Below are 22,808 nucleotides of genomic sequence, written 5' to 3'. Positions count from 1 at the left end.
CTGTGTATATCTTGTTGGTATGTTGGGTATATATATTATATGTCTGTGTATATCTGGTTAGTATGTTGGGGTATATATATATATGTCTGTGTATATCTGGTTAGTATGTTGGGTATATGTATTATATGTCTGTGTATATATCTGGTTGGTATGTTGGGTATATATATTATATGTCTGTGTATATCTGGTTAGTATGTTGGGTATATATTTTATATGTCTGTGTATATCTGGTTAGTATGTTGGGTATATGTATTATATGTCTGTGTATATATCTGGTTGGTATGTTGGGTATATATATTATATGTCTGTGTATATCTGGTTAGTATGTTGGGTATATATTTTATATGTCTGTGTATATCTGGTTGGTATGTTGGGTATATATATTATATGTCTGTGTATATCTGGTTGGTATGTTGGGGTATATATATAATATGTCTGTGTATATCTGGTTAGTATATATGTTGGGTATATATATTATATGTCTGTGTATATCTGGTTAGTATATATATGTTGGGTATATATATTATATGTCTGTGTATATCTGGTTAGTATGTTGGGGTATATACTGTATATGATATCTGTTAAATTTCTGGCAGTCTCACTGACCTTGAGATGGCACGAGATGACCTTATGTTTGAACTTCACAAACAGCCGCAGAAGTCTCCGACAGACAACAATGTAAGTACTTTTTATATTTCTTATAAGAGGCAGTACAGTATACATTGTGTATACTGAAAGGGAAAAAAAACACAATAAGAAATTGTCTGGTTTATTACTACGGGAAATAAATAGAGGATATCTAACAGTGTCTTTAGTAATAAAAAATATATTTCACATATTGGGTTAATATTTTGATATTTTTCACGAGTGCGCTGTTCGAGTGAAAAATATTAGCCACACATGTGAAATGTATTTGGTATTATTGAAGATACTGTTAGATATTCGGTTTATAACATTTTTATAGCAGAATATACGACTCAGCTTTTTATTTTCCTCATTGTGCTTTGTAAGCAGTGTTTTAATTGGTCAAATCAGAAAAGGTGATATTTTTTGCTAGTGAAAAATATCACTTTTATTGAATGAATCATTTTTGATAAATATAATACGAAAGATGTTATTGAATGCAATCATGGAACAGGTGTTAGTGAAAGATAGAACCCAGTCTGTCTTTTCATCCATGTATGTTATGACCATCATGATTCTAAAACATCTGTTCATTTCCAGTTATCCTGGCATTTTCTAGTCAAAGAAAAAAAATCAAGTTATTGATGATTTTGAAAAGGCAATTAATCGGAGAGTGTTCGTAAATCTTGGGCTTTGCATATTTTTTTGATGTTACCGAACCAAGAAGTAGCTGGTCTTATATTTTAACGTTCATCGGTTTTTACAAGCTATTAAGGATAATTGATACTGATGAGTCGGAAGACTTAAAGTCAATAAAGAACTTGAACTTGAATATGTTAACAGCTGTTACATACTTTGTGTGTGTTCAGTATTAAAAATATTGATAACAAAGGCTAAGACCTAATAAATGTACTTGAGATGTTCATAAATTTTCTCCAAAAGGGCAATTCTGTGCTAGATTTAGGAAACTGATTATACATGTATTTGATAATCGATTGATTTTTGGTTTCCAGTTATCTTTTCTGAAAGTGAAACCAATTCCCATCACTTACTGACATGGATGAAATAACTAGATACATTTTGTAAAAATTAGATAGGCATAGCTGGTAATGCTTCGTTGATTGTTTCAGACACTTACAAAGTATTTTAAGGACGTTGAGAAACTTTCGGAGGACCTGGGGAAACAGTTATGGATCATCATGGGGAGAGTTCTGATTACTGTACGTCGAGAACCGACCCTCATCGTCACGGCGCTGCGTATCATAGAGCGAGAGGAGAAGTGAGTAAACTTGTGGAGACAGAAGAGTTACTTTGGCAATATTATCAACCAACAGTGATCACATATCTGGTCATTTTGTCTCCAGATCAACGATGAAAACAGGGCATCCAGTTGACCCTGGAGTTTTAGCAATTTCAGAAATCAAATTAATACTTCTCAGAAATGGTCAAAACATATGTCAAGTAGACATGACTTTCAAACCCAAGATTCAAATATAATTTTGGAGATTCAAAAACATAGCCTCAAGCGTCTACTGGATCTCAGGTGAAGGAGAATGGTTTAATGAATATAGGGACAGGAGATTCCAGCCTCATTCTTTAACTGGACCTCAACCCACTATCCCTGGATTGGGCACAAGGAATGATTCATGCTCAATGCAAGTTCACTGGCATGGCCCATTGTAAGGTGACCCGGTTATGATATCCAATATTGGATTCAAATACAACATCAAGCACATCATGTACTCTGAACCATGTCAGTATTCATTCAAATAAATAATTCAAAATTTAACCATATCTACAATATCTCCATTTTCAGTATCTTTTCTTTATACAAACATGACAACCATTCATCTGACTGAATTTTTTTTTTTAAAGTGTGCACTCATGGCTTTTTCTGAGCGTTTTTTGGGGCCGTTAATGGGCCCCATTCCCACTTGAAATTATTTCATATTTAAGCCAAATTCCCAAAATGTGCAGTTTACTCCTGAAAAAATCTTTCCCAATTCACCAATTTTCTTCCCAAAATGAGAAGAAAAGGCCCTTTCCCAAACCAGTGAGAAAAAGCCCTGGCACTGTATGCATAATATTTACGATACAAGCTATATGTTGTATTAATCTATCTATGAAGGATGAATTATTATAATATGGTTATGACCATACTAAATACACTTTTTTTTATATCGAAGGCGAGATGAGATTGTTATGAAAAGGAAAGAGCAAACAGGATTCCTTCCTGTGGGGCGGCCAAAGAGATGGAAGAAAAAAACTTTTGAGATTCTGGAACGTACAATTACGTACAAGTAGGTAACCTTCTGGAGTCAAGTATGTTGGGTTTAATTTATCAAAAATGCATTTAATTTAGTATTTAAAATATTTATTTTATAACATACATGTTTGTCGCTGTGTTTCTAGTTATTTAATAAGACAAATTGAATTGTAAAATTACATATTTTGATATGCAATGGGACGAAAAATCCATTAACATTTTTTCTAGCGTCTTGTACATGTAATAAAAAAATCATGGATTCAGTGTTAACATAATTATTATAATTGTGTCTGAGGTTAGATTGAAGTTTATTCAGATCAGGCTTTGATCTCAGATGAGATATTCATTGGAAATAAATTATTATGTCTTAAGTTGATTCTACTGCTTTTTGGTAGGTACATTATACATGTATCAGCATGGCTAGTATGAGAATGTTTTGATTTTTTTAAATTAAAAATGGGCCATACCTAAAAATCTGTCATGTGTTGTAGAATTGAAGGTAACCAAATGGAAGATAGAGATACTAACAAAATGTGGCTTGTTCGACATCTCGAGATCACTCGACAACTAATGATTGACGACCTTCGCGTTGCCAAGGTAATCATATTAATGCTTAACCTATTTTCTATCATTGGAATACACTGGAACCAGTGTCACTTGTACATTAAAAATTGCTTGGCAAATTTATTTCTTAAAAGATGTACGAATTATATTTTAAAAATCGGTATCCAAGGGAACTTTCTAATTTGCTTTTGAAATTAGACCAATTTTTAGGCTCTCTCCACCAAGTCAGTGCCTTTTAGCCTTTTCTGTCCATCTTTCCATTCCTCACGAATTTGGGTAATAATTTTTGCATTGTTTGTCATGAATAGCTCATTAACAGTGATATATTTACCATTGTATGGCACTGCCACTATATAACCCTACCAATTCAGTTGCGAGTTCACCAGCTTATGAACTGCCAACTGAAATTTGAATTTGAAAATTTCAAAAAAAAATCCCACGACAAATAAAAAATCGCAGATGGTAAATATAAGCATTGAACGGCTTTCAGTTGGCATTAATAGTCAATATGAATGCCAAGTGGACAGAGGCAAATTCAACATGAATTTGCCTCTGTCCAGTTGGCATTCATATTGACTATGAATGCCAACTGAAAGCCGTTCAATGCTTAAATGATGCTGAAGTTTAGCGTTGAAGTTGCATTAATGCTGTGAAGGCAAATCATAAATCAGCTTTTCGTTACGGTTCAGAAGTTTTGCAGAGTTTATTATGTAATAATCATTGATACCGTATGATGTTGATATTTTGCAAGCTATGAAATTACAAACATGAAAAACTGGTCCGTCATGATTCAAATAATTTGTTTTTATTTTCAGACAATGCTTCCACCCGTTTTCCCTCCTTCGTATGCCATTGTTGATAAGTATGTGAAAATGTACCATGCTGGTATAGCCAGCCATGTAAGTACCGCCAGTGGTAGGTAGATGTCATTATTGATATATCTTATGTGTAATGCATATTTTTCGTGTGCATGTTATTTTTGGTATATTCACAGTGAATTCTGAATCACGAAATCTATTGTCAGACATTACCAGGAGTTATGTCCCTTTATAGATGTATATCATACATTAATACATACATGTCCTTTGACATTTGAATTCAGTTGAACCAATTGACTGTGTCAATATATATAACCATGTAAACTGGCATCTACTCACTTATATTATCATAGTAAATCCAGGGCCCAGTTGTTCCAAAGATGATTAGCTTAATCACTGAAGTGAAAACCTTATTTCTTCTTTACTTCAAAACCTGTGTATTTACATTCCTTAAAATGGGCAGGTAGTAAGAGACGGAGTGCTATGATTTCGTAAAATTTTGTCAAGTTAGTCCTACCAGAAATTTTCATCATGATTTTAAAATTGTTGTTAAACTTCAATTGGCATAATCCTTTTGAACAACTTGGCCCAGGTGTTTTTATCTGGATAGACACTAGTAACATATGTTTCTACTGAGTTGAATAGTATTATCTGAAGAATTGATCACAGGGATGTGAATTGAGGGTTTTGAAAAACTCTTATCAGAGTTTTATTTAAAAAATGTGTGATTTAGGCATCATGAAAATACCCTGTTGTATGGTATGATGACTTCATTTTGCCAATTTGATGAAAAATTCTGAAAAAAATTAACAATGAAATCATAATCTTTTTTGTACAGCTATGAACTGATTATCATTTGCTAAGAGATTTTTCACTTGCTAATCAAGTAACAAGGATTCATTTTAGATTAACGATGCTAAGTATTGATTAGAAAACAAATAATAAATTATATTCTAATGCAAAAGCTGGCAAGGTGATGTAAGGTAATTCTGTACACCACATTACAGAATAGTCTAGTTATGAGGAAGTATGGTCCGTTAAAAGGACCCATTCCCCTAAAAAAATATTGTGAAAATTCCCAATTTGCCACTGAAAAATTCCCAATTTGAAGTCACTTTTGAATGATTATTATTATAATAAGTATGTTTTATATATAGACCTATATTAAGGCAATTTTGAAAAATAAAAAAACCAGCTACAGATAACAAAATGAAATAAAAAAATAATATAAAAGGCAATATTCATCAAATAAAAACTGAAATTGGTATGAATTTCACTTTTTTTTGTTTTTCCCAATGTCACATTTTGTCGAGTAGAAATTCCCAATTCAATGGACCCTGGACCCAGTTGAAAAATTCTAGGAAAATCCCTGACTTGAAGTTTGTTTGTTTGTTTGGTTTATCGCCCCATGAACAGTCAGGGTACTTTTGAGGCATGGCTTCCTTGACCCAGTTGAACTGGCAGTTTGTGTATTTGTACCGTTTCAGATAGGAGACATGATAGCCCAGGGTTTAGAGGGTAATGAGTATGTCACACTCCTCAGTTGGATCAATGCTTACAAGTAAGCAATTTCTGGTGTCTTTTTATTTTCGTTTTTAACTGCCATTCTCTTATTCTGGACTAATATGTGAAAATATTTTTTTGACTCTTCCCATCATACTCTAATTTTGTCTTTTCCTCTTTTTTCATTCCTCCCAAACTTCCTTTCTATTTATTTCTGTATGCATTTTTCTTGAATAAAAAATTTATTTTTGATAGTGTTTATGGTGAAAATTAAAATTTATTTAAACGAAATTCTTATCGTATTAATTTGATTTATTTATTAGCTATCATTTAGCTGATTTTGATAATGAAGGAACTGATAATCAACACGTTAATTTAAAATATATGTATAATGATTCTTAAACTGTCGTGGATTTCATTTTAGCTCCCCAGAACTTTTGAAACACCCTGAATTGAACATTGACATCAAAGATCTTGGTCCACTGTTGGAGCCGACTGTTATAGATGATCTTCAGAACCAGTATGTACCGCAAAATCCTATATCAATGAGTCGCTGATTTCTAGCTATATCATGTGTATTGTATCAAAATGGTGCATCAAATACCAAGGACAGGACCCCAAGGTCGTTACATCAAGGTCGGGCTCATACCTAGGTCAAGGTCACATTAAAGTCACATCAAGAATTTAAATTCAAAATAAGCAATTATTTTCTACACCTTTTCATGGATGTAAATATGACAGAAATTGGTACCAGAAGCCAATGACAGTAATATGTTTCAGACTAACTTTCGAGCATCAAATTTTCATCTTTCTATGCCAATATTTCGAGGAGGATTTTGCATTAAAGCTGGATGACATATTTGTAAATCACAATGTTTTGAGCAACCATGATCACATTGTTGTACGGAAACACATTAAGACATCAAAGATTAATTTTCAAAAGCTTCATTATATATTTTAAGCGTTCTTTTCAATGACACATCTTGCTGCAGGATAAATAAGAATATCGTAATAATGATTGTTGTGTCATGATAGCATGGTTCTAGTATCAAAAACAGTACAACCACATTCAGTGGTGGACTGTAGTTTAAGTAGATTTGATATACATGTATGTGCTAACAATTATAATAAAACATCAAACTATTATGATATTTCCAGTGAAATGTATGTAGGTACGTAATACCAAAGTTTGTCAGCGCTCTAACAGCTTCATTCCTTGAGGCATTTTGATTAATCTTCACACAATGATAAAGGACCATAATATCTCGGATGAGTTCATGTTTCAGGGTTTTTTGGTCAAGGTCAAGGTCACTGTTACTGTTTTTAACGAGGTTGATAGGAGACATATATGTATATGGGTGTAAATGATCATTTTGTTTTACTTCGACAGGTATTTAAAGAATATGAGATCAAATATCATGGACTGGACAAAGAACTCTCTTGTACAAGATAAAAAGGTAAGTAGATCAGAAACAATTACAATTGATATTAAATCAAACAACATTTTACTTTAATAAGGACAATTTCAGACACAATTTCTAACATGCTACCACACAATTGTCAACAGATGATATGGAGGAAAGATCGGGGAAGAACAATGCTAGGATATCTTGTTATGTTAACATGTGTACTGCACAAATCTGAATTGATTTTGTTTATTTCCATTGTGTTTTGTAAGACTGAAATCTGAAGTGATTTTGTTTATGTCCATTGTGTTGTGTAAGACTGAAATCTGAAGTGATTTTGTTTATGTCCATTGTGTTGTGTAGGACTGAAATCTGAAGTGATTTTGTTTATGTCCATTGTGTTGTGTAGGACTGAAATCTGAAGTGATTTTGTTTATGTCCATTGTGTTGTGTAGGACTGAAATCTGAAGTGATTTTGTTTATGTCCATTGTGTTGTGTAGGACTGAAATCTGAAGTGATTTTGTTTATGTCCATTGTGTTGTGTAAGACTGAAATCTGAAGTGATTTTGTTTATTTCCATTGTGTTTTGTAAGACTGAAATCTGAAGTGATTTTGTTTATTTCCATTGTGTTTTGTAAGACTGAAATCTGAAGTGATTTTGTTTATTTCCATTGTGTTGTGTAGGACTGAAATCTGAAGTGATTTTGTTTATTTCCATTGTGTTGTGTAGGACTGAAATCTGAAGTGATTTTGTTTATTTCCATTGTGTTGTGTAAGACTGAAATCTGAAGTGATTTTGTTTATTTCCATTGTGTTTTGTAAGACTGAAATCTGAAGTGATTTTGTTTATTTCCATTGTGTTTTGTAAGACTGAAATCTGAAGTGATTTTGTTTATTTCCATTGTGTTGTGTAAGACTGAAATCTGAAGTGATTTTGTTTATGTCCATTGTGTTGTGTAAGACTGAAATCTGAAGTGATTTTGTTTATTTCCATTGTGTTGTGTAGGACTGAAATCTGAAGTGATTTTATTTATGTCCATTGTGTTGTGTAGGACTGAAATCTGAAGTGATTTTGTTTATTTCCATTGTGTTGTGTAGGACTGAAATCTGAAGTGATTTTGTTTATTTCCATTGTGTTGTGTAGGACTGAAATCTGAAGTGATTTTGTTTATTTCCATTGTGTTTTGTAAGACTGAAATCTGAAGTGATTTTGTTTATGTCCATTGTGTTTTGTAAGACTGAAATCTGAAGTGATTTTGTTTATTTCCATTGTGTTGTGTAGGACTGAAATCTGAAGTGATTTTGTTTATGTCCATTGTGTTGTGTAGGACTGAAATCTGAAGTGATTTTGTTTATGTCCATTGTGTTGTGTAAGACTGAAATCTGAAGTGATTTTGTTTATGTCCATTGTGTTGTGTAAGACTGAAATCTGAAGTGATTTTGTTTATTTCCATTGTGTTGTGTAAGACTGAAATCTGAAGTGATTTTGTTTATTTCCATTGTGTTGTGTAAGACTGAAATCTGAAGTGATTTTGTTTATTTCCATTGTGTTGTGTAAGACTGAAATCTGAAGTGATTTTGTTTATTTCCATTGTGTTGTGTAGGACTGAAATCTGAAGTGATTTTATTTATGTCCATTGTGTTGTGTAGGACTGAAATCTGAAGTGATTTTGTTTATTTCCATTGTGTTGTGTAGGACTGAAATCTGAAGTGATTTTGTTTATTTCCATTGTGTTGTGTAGGACTGAAATCTGAAGTGATTTTGTTTATTTCCATTGTGTTTTGTAGGACTGAAATCTGAAGTGATTTTGTTTATTTCCATTGTGTTTTGTAAGACTGAAATCTGAAGTGATTTTGTTTATGTCCATTGTGTTTTGTAAGACTGAAATCTGAAGTGATTTTGTTTATTTCCATTGTGTTTTGTAAGACTGAAATCTGAAGTGATTTTGTTTATGTCCATTGTGTTGTGTAAGACTGAAATCTGAAGTGATTTTGTTTATGTCCATTGTGTTGTGTAAGACTGAAATCTGAAGTGATTTTGTTTATGTCCATTGTGTTGTGTAAGACTGAAATCTGAAGTGATTTTGTTTATGTCCATTGTGTTGTGTAGGACTGAAATCTGAAGTGATTTTGTTTATTTCCATTGTGTTTTGTAAGACTGAAATCTGAAGTGATTTTGTTTATGTCCATTGTGTTTTGTAAGACTGAAATCTGAAGTGATTTTGTTTATTTCCATTGTGTTTTGTAAGACTGAAATCTGAAGTGATTTTGTTTATTTCCATTGTGTTGTGTAAGACTGAAATCTGAAGTGATTTTGTTTATGTCCATTGTGTTGTGTAAGACTGAAATCTGAAGTGATTTTGTTTATGTCCATTGTGTTGTGTAAGACTGAAATCTGAAGTGATTTTGTTTATGTCCATTGTATTATGTAGGACTGGTTCCGAGAAGAACATCCGGACGCCGATGGGGATGGATTCTACTCCACCTCTCTACCAGTCATCTTATTCCAAATGATGGAACAGAATGTGAGTCCTGGTGTAGGATCTTTGTGTTAGGATTCTAACTGTACATAATACTTTTCCTTCACTACAAGGAAACAGGTCTTAGAATATATTCATGTTTTAACAGACTCTCTGTGCAGCTTAATCTTGTGATTGGCCAGTTATCAATTATAATACAAAATTATTGAAATGAAACCAATTAATTGATGCCAAAATTGAAGCCAATTAAGAGGCAAAGTTTAGAATTGACAATTCAGGACATTTTCCTATCTCAAAAGGCTAATGATTAAAAATAATCTTGAAAACCAAATTTTCAGGACAGATAGGACAGACTTTCTTCCTGCTAAATGGATGTTTGGTCAGAGTTAACTTTTTATATAAGGAAAATATGTAAATTATTCTAACTTGTACTGATTATCACTTATTAATTTGAAAATGGAAATGATTCCATCATTAGCTAACATTTTACTTTGTTTAATTGATTACCTTGACCCACATTCATTTCAAGGTCAAAGGTTAATAAGTTACAAACCATGATACCTGGAGTCGTGATATTTCATCTCTATACATTTTACCTTGGTTGAATTTTTGAGTGATTGTTAGGACATAGTTTCCCTAATGTTTATTTTTCGGGCCAGTTTGATGTTAAATGAGATGTTTGATTTAATTTTTATCTTGCTGCACAAACCAAAGGATAAAAACATATATTTCAAACTAGAAATTATTAAAGAGTATGGCTTCCATGGCATTGACTGTCATAAAACGGACTTGTTTAACTATATAGATGGTACAAATGTTTATGATATTATCAACATTTCCAGTAAGCATTTTCAAACTCCATGTCACTAGTAATACAGGCTATCTTGACCTCTTGTCTTATTTCAGCTCCAAGTCGCACAGATGATTGGTGAAGATCTGGTGAAGAAAGTCTTAGAATTATTTGCAGATGAGTTGAACATGTTCGCAAAGGAATATCAAAGTGAGTGTCACATAGTTTAAGCTGTTGTACAACAAAAAACTTACATGCATATATTGTGTTTAATATATTATTAATAATATTGAGTTACATATTGAGTTTATTGTTGAGCTACATATTGAGTTAAATGTTGAGTTTCATATTGAATTAAATGTTGAGTTACATATTGAGTTACATATTGAGTTACATATTGAATTAAATGTTGAGTTACATATTGAATTAAATGTTGAGTTACATATTGAATTAAGTAATGAGTTACATATTGAATTAAATGTTGAGTTACATCTTAGTTACATTTTGAGTTACATATTGAATTAAATGTTGAGTTACATATTGAATTAAATGTTGAGTTACATATTGAATTATATGTTGAGCTACATATTAAATTATATGTTGAGTTTCATATTGAATTAAATGTTGAGTTACATATTGAGTTACATGTTGAGTTATATGTTGAGTTAATTGTTTAGTTACATATTGAGTTACATATTGAGTGACATATTGAGTTACATATTGAGTTACATATTCAGGGGTCGACATTAAGGCTTGTCCGCTTGTCCGGTACCAGACTAAATTGCTGTCGGACAAGTGAAAGTATCAAAACACTTGTCCGACGGGACAAGTAACAAATATTGTCTTCGTGTTGTTTATTTATATTCTGAAATCAACATTCACAAGACTTCACCTTATACCTATGATTAAAAAGAAACGAAAACATGGATAGTGTACATTGGAATGACTTGTTCATAACGAAAATAGTTTAATTCAGAACACTAATGCAGATGATAACTAAACTTTCTGTGTTTTTCAAAAATATTCAATCAGCCCCATTGGTGTCTTTGAATTGAATATGCATATTGGAAAAAAAAGGAATATGAATAAAAGCGTACAAGGAAATTGCAAGTTAATTTGAAGGACTAAAGTGGCAACAGATGCAGGCTCGCTATTTATTGCAAGATTTAGCAAATATAGTATTTCAGATATTTATGCACTATTGCATTTCTACAATTATGTTCATGTTTTAGTCAGTTTATTTCTATTCTTTTTAGACTAATTTAGTTTCTGTAATTCGAAAATAGGCAGTCAGTAGCATTTTTTTCTCTCTTCATTATGTAACTTGGACAAAACACCAATAAATATCAGTAATATAGTTGTCATTGCAATGTTATCATTTTACTGCATGACACACAGACATTGAAAAACATTATTTAACTTAATTGAAATTTTTTAAGTGGGACAAGTGGTAATTCCATTCGGACAAGTGAATATAAATGTTACTTGTCCAAAGGACAAGTGCAGAAAAAAGTTAATGTCGACCCCTGATATTGAGTTATGTATTGAGTTACATATTGAGTTACATATTGAGTTAAATGTTTAGTTACATGTTGAGTTAATTGTTGAGTTAAATGTTTAGTTACATGTTGAGTTACATATTGAGTTACATATTGAGTTAAATGTTTAGTTACATATTGAGTTACATATTGAGTTACATATTGAATTAAATGTTGAGTTACATATTGAATTAAATGTTGAGTTACATATTGAGTTACATGTTGAGTTACATATAGAGTTACATACATACATATTTGAAGTTACATGCATATGCTGAGTTTATATCTAAAGGTAGAATTTTGTGTACAATTGATAATCTGATTTATAAGGCCCCTGTGGCTGCAAGCTTACGGATCATATATATGTTTTCCTGGTTACAATATTTCGTGTTTCTCTTTTTACAGGCGAGATCCAAAGTTACAAGGAGAGACATATGATGGATAGAAGTGAACCCAAGTTTTTCATTCATTATCTGGTGAGATTTGTATTAGATGATGGTGTTCATATGACCCTGCCTTGCTGTGACTGCAGCATAAAGCATGATTCACACAGATATGATAAGTCCTTGGATTTCAGCACTTGCCTAAACAAGTCTTGGGATTCAGTGTCATGACTTGAAAGTCTTGGGATTTAGCATATCATTCAATGTCTTGAAAAGTCCTTATTAATAAAGTCTTAGAATTCAGTGGCATGCCTTTACAGTTTTGGAACTTGGGAGAAATGCCTTTAAAAGTCCTTAAATGCATGTCTTTTGCATTGAAATAAAATAAAAACAGACATTCAATAACATTTTTCTAAAATTTTCACAAAAACAATTTTTATAAGTGTCAGTATTCCAGTGTTTGTTGGGATTCTTATGTGCAACATTCTGTGTGTGTTGATCAGGACCCCTGAAAAGTCTTGGAAAAGTCTTTGAATTTAATGACAGAAAATTCTGGATAAGTCATTGAATTTAATGACACAATGTCCTGGAAAAGTCATTGAATTTAATGACAGAAAGTCCTGGAAAAGTCATTGAATTGAATGACAAAGTCTTGCAAAAGTTATTGAATTAATGAAAGAAAGTCCTGGAAAAGTTATTGAATTTAATGACAGAAAGTCCTGGAAAAGTTATTGAATTTAATGACAGAAAGTCTTGGAAAAGTTATTGAATTTAATGACAGAAAGTCCTGGAAAAGTCATTGAATTTAATGACAGAAAATTCTTGAAAAGTCATTGAATTTAATGACAGAAAGTCCAGGAAAAGTCATTGAATTTAATGACAGAAAGTCCCTACTTAGCTATGGTGTGAATTTGTTGTAGATTGCAAACATCAACAACACCATCGCATTCTGTGACTACATGAAGGAGTTGAGGAAACGTTACATGAAGGAGGAGTTTGATGACCGACTCGAGGAAGATGAGGACAACATCAGGAAAGATCGATTTCAGTTACTGACAGACAGGTTCAAACAGATCGGAAATCTTGGGTATGTTTTATTCATAGCAATTTCAGAGGAGTAACCCACATATCATCCTTCACCGCCATTTGTAAAATTTGCTTTTTATGTGTGACCTATACACACATGTGTGTCTGAGTGAATATTCTGAAATTTGAATCCTACCCTGACCAAAGTTGAAAAACTGTGACCACGTCCATCAGTATTCTCGGGGTACTCCAGACTCCTCCCACAGTAACGCTCCTTACGCACTTTCATCTGGGCCAACGATTGATTAATACACGTGAGTTTATATACCTGTGTAACGATTTTACTATTGTTGTCCACCAGGTGCGTTAACTCTTCTCTGTAGAAAGTATACGTGATTGTATTATGTTGTGTAATGTTAATGTCTACACCCATAATCTCTCTATACCAGATGTTTACTGTCGGAATCAATGATTTACAGGTGTAACATACTCCTGGACGAGGTCTGGATTGATCTGCGTAACAGTAAATGTATCGATGAACTCCTCACAAAGTCTTGGTAAGTACAAAAATCTGGATCTAGTGTTTAAAAATTCAAAAATGTAAAGATGAGAATACCCATATGGTTTTCTTCAATTAAGTCCACTGCCAGTTAAAAGTGTTTTAAGATTTTTTATTCAGGCATAACAAAATCTTTTTTGAATTCTTCAGATAAATAAACTTTAACTTAAATTATTAATTAAAAGAAGATACACTTGTGTATGTATATATAAAGTAATGCATTATCTTTAAAAATGCATGTTTATGATTAGATCAACCCGAAGCTGTTGTATTTTTCCGCCTTGTACATTTTTACAAAGAAAATTCGACAATTATAACCTCAGCGATGTTTCAGAATCCCTTTGCAAATCAATATTATAAATTCTCAAAAGTTTTTGCTGATAAAGATTATGAACATCAAGTATTGTTTTCATTGACGAAGTACCAATTTACCAATGCAGCCTTCATGTTTTAGGTGTCAAGGGTCACACTGTGTAGACATAATCTATGCTACCTGGGCTGACTATAGCGGAGATTTTGTTCACTTGAAGGAGCCCTTCAGTGTCCGACTTGTTGTAGAGGCACGTCACAGATTGTTACGAGAGTACATCAAGGCCATATTATCCAAGTAAGTCAAGCTGCCTAGAGTTTGTCTGGTTCAGTGAGAAATTATTGGTCTTTGTCCCTAGATAAATACATACATGTAATTATCTCCAGATAAATACGATCCAACACTAGTACTCCTGACACAGGAAAATATGGTACAGTTCTCTGGGGGATCTTTAAAGGATTCAATACTCCAAGGTTTCCTTACTAATAAAATTTAAAAACTAGGAAGCTTTCAGATATAAGTAAAATAACCTGTTGTAGCCATGTCAACCTCCGTCATATAGACGAATCTGGTTTGATTCCCTATCAGATTAAAGATATGGGGGAACCTGTCCAGCCACGTGGGTTTTCTCCAGATACTTTTCCTCCCACAATAAGACCTGACACACTATTCTATTAGGACCTACAACAGTGATTAGTCATTAGATTAATAAAATGTATTTAACAATTGTTGCAAAATGAAATTAATGAAAGTTTATAAGGAAGAGACATGATTTTAAGATCAGAACAACAACATTGGCAATGTAATGTAATATTAAATAGTTCTTTCTACCATTCTCACATCACAGAAAGCTGCAGTTGAAGAATTATACTGAACGTAAGCCGGTGGCTGACAAAATATGCTCGGAAGCTGATAAGCTGAAGGAACTTTTCAAAGAATATGGGAACACAAAAGCTGTAAGAATATTTTATTGTCTGCTTTATTTGGCTTGTGATTTGTGGCTGATACTTAGATCAATTAAGACTCTTGTTATAAATACATATATATATATGTAATCAGGAAAATCATGTATTATCACGATTGTACTTGAGGTTAGATTTTATGTAAAGTTTGACGGAGATTAGATTTTATACTAGGTTGGATGGAGGTTAGATTTTATACTAAGTTTGACGGAGATTAGATTTTATACTAGGTTAGATGGAGGTTAGATTTTATACTAGGTTTGATGGAGGTTAGATTTTATACTAGGTTAGATGGAGATTAGATTTTATACTAGGTTAGATGGAGATTAGATTTTATACTAAGTTTGATGGAGGTTAGATTTTATACTAAGTTTGATGGAGGTTAGATGGAGTTTAGATTTTATACTAAGTTTGATGGAGGTTAGATTTTATACTAAGTTTGATGGAGGTTAGATGGAGGTTAGATTTTATGTAAAGTTTGGCGGAGGTTAGATTTTATACTAAGTTTGATGGAGGTTAGATTGTATACTAAGTTTGATGGAGGTTAGATTGTATACTAAGTTTGATGGAAGTTAGATGGAGTTTAGATTTTATACTAAGTTTGATGGAGGTTAGATTTTATACTAAGTTTGATGGAGGTTAGATTTTATGTAAAGTTAGATGGAGGTTAGATTTTATACTAGGTTTGATGGAGGTTAGATTTTATACTAAGTTAGATGGAGTTTAGATTTTATACTAAGTTTGATGGAGGTTAGATTTTATACTAAGTTTGATGGAGGTTAGATGGAGGTTAGATTTTATACTAAGTTTGATGGAGGTTAGTTTTTATACTAAGTTTGATGGAGGTTAGATGGAGGTTAGATTTTATGTAAAGTTTGGCGGAGGTTAGATTTTATACTAAGTTTGATGGAGGTTAGATTGTATACTAAGTTTGATGGAGGTTAGATTGTATACTAAGTTTGATGGAAGTTAGATGGAGTTTAGATTTTATACTAAGTTTGATGGAGGTTAGATTTTATACTAAGTTTGATGGAGGTTAGATTTTATGTAAAGTTAGATGGAGGTTAGATTTTATACTAGGTTTGATGGAGGTTAGATTTTATACTAAGTTAGATGGAGTTTAGATTTTATACTAAGTTTGATGGAGGTTAGATTTTATACTAAGTTTGATGGAGGTTAGATGGAGGTTAGATTTTATACTAAGTTTGATGGAGGTTAGTTTTTATACTAAGTTTGATGGAGGTTAGATGGAGGTTAGATTTTATACTAAGTTTGATGGAGGTTAGATTTTATACTAAGTTTGATGGAGGTTAGATTTTATACTAAGTTTGATGGAGGTTAGATTTTATACTAAGTTTGATGGAGGTTAGATTTTATACTAAGTTAGATGGAGGTTAGATTTTATACTAAGTTTGATGGAGGTTAGATTTTATACTAAGTTTGATGGAGGTTAGATTTTATACTAAGTTTGATGGAGGTTAGATTTTATGTCAAGTTAGATGGAGGTTAGATTTTATACTAGGTTTGATGGAGGTTAGATTTTATACTAAGTTTGATGGAGGTTAGATTTTATACTAAGTTTGATGGAGGTTAGATTTTATACTAAGTTTGATGGAGGTTAGATTTTATACTAGGTTAGATGGAGGTTAGATTTTATACTAAGTTTGATGGAGGTTAGATTTTATACTAAGTTTGATGGAGGTTAGATGGAGGTTAGATTTTATACTAAGTTTGATGGAGGTTAGATTTTATACTAAGTTTGATGGAGGTTAGATTTTATACTAAGTTTGATGGAGGTTAGATGGAGTTTAGATTTTATACTAAGTTTGATGGAGTTTAGATTTTATACTAAGTTTGATGGAGGTTAGATTTTATACTAAGTTTGATGGAGGTTAGATGGAGGTTAGATTTTATACCAAGTTTGATGGAGTTTAGATTTTATACTAAGTTTGATGGAGGTTAGATTTTATACTAGGTTTGATGGAGGTTAGATTTTATACTAGGTTAGATGGAGGTTAGATGGAAGTTAGATTTTATACTAAGTTTGATGGAGATTAGATTTTATACTAAGTTTGATGGAGGTTAGATTTTATACTAAGTTTGATGGAGGTTAGATTTTATACTAGGTTAGATGGAGGTTAGATTTTATACTAAGTTTGATGGAGGTTAGATTTTATACTAGGTTAGATGGAGGTTAGATTTTATACTAGGTTAGATGGAGGTTAGATTTTATACTAAGTTTAATGGAGGTTAGATGGAGTTTAGATTTTATACTAAGTTTGATGGAGGTTAGATTTTATACTAAGTTTGATGGAAGTTAGATTTTATGTAAAGTTTGGCGGAGGTTAGATTTTATACTAAGTTTGATGGAGGTTAGATGGAGTTTAGATTGTATACTAAGTTTGATGGAGGTTAGATTGTATACTAAGTTTGATGGAGGTTAGATGGAGGTTAGATTGTATACTAAGTTTGATGGAGGTTAGATGGAGGTTAGATTGTATACTAAGTTTGATGGAGGTTAGATTTTATACTAAGTTTGATGGAGGTTAGATGGAGGTTAGATTGTATACTAAGTTTGATGGAGGTTAGATTTTATACTAAGTTTGATGGAGGTTAGATGGAGGTTAGATTGTATACTAAGTTTGATGGAGGTTAGATTTTATACTAAGTTTGATGGAGGTTAGATTTTATGTAAAGTTTGACGGAGGTTAGATGGAGGTTAGATTTTATACTAAGTTTGATGGAGGTTAGATTTTATACTAAGTTTAATGGAGGTTAGATGAAGTTTAGATTTTATACTAAGTTTGATGGAGGTTAGATTTTATACTAAGTTTGATGGAGGTTAGATTTTATGTAAAGTTTGACGGAGGTTAGATTTTATACTAAGTTAGATGGAGTTTAGATTTTATACTAAGTTTGATGGAGGTTAGATTTTATACTAAGTTTGATGGAGGTTAGATTTTATACTAAGTTTGATGGAGGTTAGATTTTATACTAAGTTTGATGGAGGTTAGATGGAGGTTAGATTTTAAACTAAGTTTGATGGAGGTTAGATTGTATACTAAGTTTGATGGAGGTTAGATTTTATACTAGGTTAGATGGAGGTTAGATTTTATACTAAGTTTGATGGAGGTGAGATTTTATACTAAGTTTGATGGAGGTTAGATGGAGGTTAGATTTTATACTAAGTTTGATGGAGGTTAGATTTTATACTAAGTTTGATGGAGGTTAGATTTTATACTAAGTTTGATGGAGGTTACATTTTATACTAGGTTAGATGGAGGTTAGATTTTATACTAAGTTTGATGGAGGTTAGATTTTATACTAAGTTTGATGGAGTTTAGATTTTATACTAAGTTTGATGGAGGTTAGATTTTATACTAAGTTTGATGGAGGTTAGATTTTATACTAAGTTTGATGGAGGTTAGATTTTATACTAAGTTTGATGGAGGTTTGATGGAGGTTAGATTTTATACTAAGTTTGATGGAGGTTAGATTTTATACTAAGTTTGATGGAGGTTAGATGGAGGTTAGATTTTATACTAGGTTTGATGGAGGTTAGATTTTATACTAAGTTTGATGGAGGTTAGATGGAGGTTAGATTTTATACTAAGTTTGATGGAGGTTAGATTTTATACTAAGTTTGATGGAGGTTAGATTTTATACTAGGTTTGATGGAGGTTAGATGGAGGTTAGATTTTATACTAAGTTTGATGGAGGTTAGATTTTATACTAAGTTTGATGGAGGTTAGATGGAGGTTAGATTTTATACTAAGTTTGATGGAGGTTAGACGGAGGTTAGATTTTATACTAAGTTAGATGGAGGTTAGATTTTATACTAAGTTTGATGGAGGTTAGATTTTATACTAGGTTTGATGGAGGTTAGATGGAGGTTAGATTTTATACTAAGTTTGATGGAGGTTAGATTTTATACTAAGTTTGATGGAGGTTAGATGGAGGTTAGATTTTATACTAAGTTTGATGGAGGTTAGATTTTATACTAAGTTTGATGGAGGTTAGATTTTATGTAAAGTTAGATGGAGGTTAGATTTTATACTAGGTTTGATGGAGGTTAGATTTTATACTAAATTTGATGGAGGTTAGATTTTATACTAAGTTTGATGGAGGTTAGATTTTATGTAAAGTTTGGTGGAGGTTAGATTTTATACTAGGTTTGATGGAGGTTAGATTTTATACTAAGTTTGATGGAGGTTAGATTTTATACTAAGTTTGATGGAGGTTAGATTTTATACTAAGTTTGATGGAGGTTAGATTTTATACTAAGTTTGATGGAGGTTAGATTTTATACTAAGTTTGATGGAGGTTAGATGGAGGTTAGATTTTATACTAAGTTTGATGGAGGTTAGATTTTATACTAAGTTTGATGGAGGTTAGATGGAGGTTAGATTTTATACTAAGTTTGATGGAGGTTAGATTTTATACTAAGTTTGATGGAGGTTAGATTTTATACTAAGTTTGATGGAGGTTAGATTTTATACTAAGTTTGATGGAGGTTAGATTTTATACTAAGTTTGATGGAGGTTAGATTTTATACTAAGTTTGATGGAGGTTAGATTTTATACTAAGTTTGATGGAGGTTAGATTTTATACTAAGTTTGATGGAGGTTAGATTTTATACTAAGTTTGATGGAGGTTAGATTTTATACAAAGTTTGGTGGAGGTTAGATGGAGGTTAGATTTTATACTAAGTTTGATGGAGGTTAGATTTTATACTAAGTTTGATGGAGGTTAGATTTTATACTAAGTTTGATGGAGGTTAGATTTTATGTAAAGTTTGACGGAGGTTAGATGGAGGTTAGATTTTATACTAAGTTTGATGGAGGTTAGATTTTATACTAAGTTTAATGGAGGTTAGATGAAGTTTAGATTTTATACTAAGTTTGATGGAGGTTAGATTTTATACTAAGTTTGATGGAGGTTAGATTTTATGTAAAGTTTGACGGAGGTTAGATTTTATACTAAGTTAGATGGAGTTTAGATTTTATACTAAGTTTGATGGAGGTTAGATTTTATACTAAGTTTGATGGAGGTTAGATTTTATACTAAGTTTGATGGAGGTTAGATTTTATACTAAGTTTGATGGAGGTTAGATGGAGGTTAGATTTTAAACTAAGTTTGATGGAGGTTAGATTGTATACTAAGTTTGATGGAGGTTAGATTTTATACTAGGTTAGATGGAGGTTAGATTTTATACTAAGTTTGATGGAGGTTAGATTTTATACTAAGTTTGATGGAGGTTAGATGGAGGTTAGATTTTATACTAAGTTTGATGGAGGTTAGATTTTATACTAAGTTTGATGGAGGTTAGATTTTATACTAAGTTTGATGGAGGTTACATTTTATACTAGGTTAGATGGAGGTTAGATTTTATACTAAGTTTGATGGAGGTTAGATTTTATACTAAGTTTGATGGAGTTTAGATTTTATACTAAGTTTGATGGAGGTTAGATTTTATACTAAGTTTGATGGAGGTTAGATTTTATACTAAGTTTGATGGAGGTTAGATTTTATACTAAGTTTGATGGAGGTTTGATGGAGGTTAGATTTTATACTAAGTTTGATGGAGGTTAGATTTTATACTAAGTTTGATGGAGGTTAGATGGAGGTTAGATTTTATACTAGGTTTGATGGAGGTTAGATTTTATACTAAGTTTGATGGAGGTTAGATGGAGGTTAGATTTTATACTAAGTTTGATGGAGGTTAGATTTTATACTAAGTTTGATGGAGGTTAGATTTTATACTAGGTTAGATGGAGGTTAGATGGAGGTTAGATTTTATACTAAGTTTGATGGAGGTTAGATTTTATACTAAGTTTGATGGAGGTTAGATGGAGGTTAGATTTTATACTAAGTTTGATGGAGGTTAGACGGAGGTTAGATTTTATACTAAGTTAGATGGAGGTTAGATTTTATACTAAGTTTGATGGAGGTTAGATTTTATACTAGGTTTGATGGAGGTTAGATGGAGGTTAGATTTTATACTAAGTTTGATGGAGGTTAGATTTTATACTAGGTTAGATGGAGGTTAGATGGAGGTTAGATTTTATACTAAGTTTGATGGAGGTTAGATTTTATACTAAGTTTGATGGAGGTTAGATTTTATGTAAAGTTAGATGGAGGTTAGATTTTATACTAGGTTTGATGGAGGTTAGATTTTATACTAGGTTTGATGGAGGTTAGATTTTATACTAGGTTTGATGGAGGTTAGATTTTATGTAAAGTTTGGCGGAGGTTAGATTTTATACTAGGTTTGATGGAGGTTAGATTTTATACTAAGTTTGATGGAGGTTAGATTTTATACTAAGTTTGATGGAGGTTAGATTTTATACTAAGTTTGATGGAGGTTAGATTTTATACTAAGTTTGATGGAGGTTAGATTTTATACTAAGTTTGATGGAGGTTAGATGGAGGTTAGATTTTATACTAAGTTTGATGGAGGTTAGATTTTATACTAAGTTTGATGGAGGTTAGATGGAGGTTAGATTTTATACTAAGTTTGATGGAGGTTAGATTTTATACTAAGTTTGATGGAGGTTAGATTTTATACTAAGTTTGATGGAGGTTAGATTTTATACTAAGTTTGATGGAGGTTAGATTTTATACTAAGTTTGATGGAGGTTAGATTTTATACTAAGTTTGATGGAGGTTAGATTTTATACTAAGTTTGATGGAGGTTAGATTTTATACAAAGTTTGGTGGAGGTTAGATGGAGGTTAGATTTTATACTAAGTTTGATGGAGGTTAGATTTTATACTAAGTTTGATGGAGGTTAGATTTTATACTAAGTTTGATGGAGGTTAGATTTTATACAAAGTTTGGTGGAGGTTAGATGGAGGTTAGATTTTATACTAAGTTTGATGGAGGTTAGATTTTATACTAAGTTTGATGGAGGTTAGATTTTATACTAGGTTTGATTGAGGTTAGATTTTATACTAAGTTTGATGGAGGTTAGATTTTATACTAAGTTTGATGGAGGTTAGATTTTATACTAAGTTTGATGGAGGTTAGATGGAGGTTAGATTTTATACTAAGTTTGATGGAGGTTAGATTTTATACTAAGTTAGATGGAGGTTAGATTTTATACTAAGTTTGATTGAGGTTAGATTTTATACTAAGTTTGATGGAGGTTAGATGGAGGTTAGATTTTATACTAAGTTTGATGGAGGTTAGATTTTATACTAAGTTTGATGGAGGTTAGATTTTATACTAAGTTTGATGGAGGTTAGATTTTATACTAAGTTTGATGGAGGTTAGATGGAGGTTAGATTTTATACTAAGTTTGATGGAGGTTTGATGGAGGTTAGATTTTATACTAAGTTTAATTTGATAGAGGTTAGATTTTATACTAAGTTTGATGGAGGTTAGATGGAGGTTAGATTTTTTACTAAGTTTGATGGAGGTTAGATTTTATACTAAGTTTGATGGAGGTTAGATGGAGGTTAGATTTTATACTAAGTTTGATGGAGGTTAGATTTTATACTAGGTTTGATGGAGGTTAGATGGAGGTTAGATTTTATACTAAGTTTGATGGAGGTTAGATTTTATACTAAGTTTGAT

At 31.8% G+C, this 22,808-nt stretch overlaps 1 protein-coding gene across 4 annotated transcripts in view; it reads left to right on the top strand.

The window, feature by feature from the left end:
• Positions 1–22,808, top strand: part of LOC117316804 (exocyst complex component 3-like) — a 34,551-nt gene that overhangs the window by 4,739 nt on the left and 7,004 nt on the right. For all 4 annotated transcript variants that reach the window (XR_004530004.1, XR_004530005.1, XR_004530006.1 and 1 more), the window contains exons 7-21: positions 597–678; positions 1,755–1,903; positions 2,811–2,924; positions 3,382–3,487; positions 4,270–4,353; positions 5,760–5,833; positions 6,200–6,295; positions 7,166–7,232; positions 9,615–9,707; positions 10,569–10,662; positions 12,396–12,466; positions 13,294–13,460; positions 13,879–13,956; positions 14,413–14,565; positions 15,116–15,224. Coding sequence is in view for 1 of the 4 variants with exons in the window: in XM_033871579.1 (XP_033727470.1) it covers positions 597–678; positions 1,755–1,903; positions 2,811–2,924; positions 3,382–3,487; positions 4,270–4,353; positions 5,760–5,833; positions 6,200–6,295; positions 7,166–7,232; positions 9,615–9,707; positions 10,569–10,662; positions 12,396–12,466; positions 13,294–13,460; positions 13,879–13,956; positions 14,413–14,565; positions 15,116–15,224 (1,537 nt within the window). In the remaining 3 variants the exon portion in view is untranslated. The remainder of the gene's footprint in view (positions 1–596; positions 679–1,754; positions 1,904–2,810; positions 2,925–3,381; positions 3,488–4,269; positions 4,354–5,759; positions 5,834–6,199; positions 6,296–7,165; positions 7,233–9,614; positions 9,708–10,568; positions 10,663–12,395; positions 12,467–13,293; positions 13,461–13,878; positions 13,957–14,412; positions 14,566–15,115; positions 15,225–22,808) is intronic.

Source organism: Pecten maximus, chromosome 18 (genome assembly GCF_902652985.1).
Source record: "Pecten maximus chromosome 18, xPecMax1.1, whole genome shotgun sequence".
NCBI classification, from domain to species: Eukaryota; Metazoa; Mollusca; class Bivalvia; order Pectinida; family Pectinidae; genus Pecten; species Pecten maximus.
Note: the sequence above shows the minus strand (reverse complement) of the source record. Positions and strands in the feature narration are given on the sequence as shown.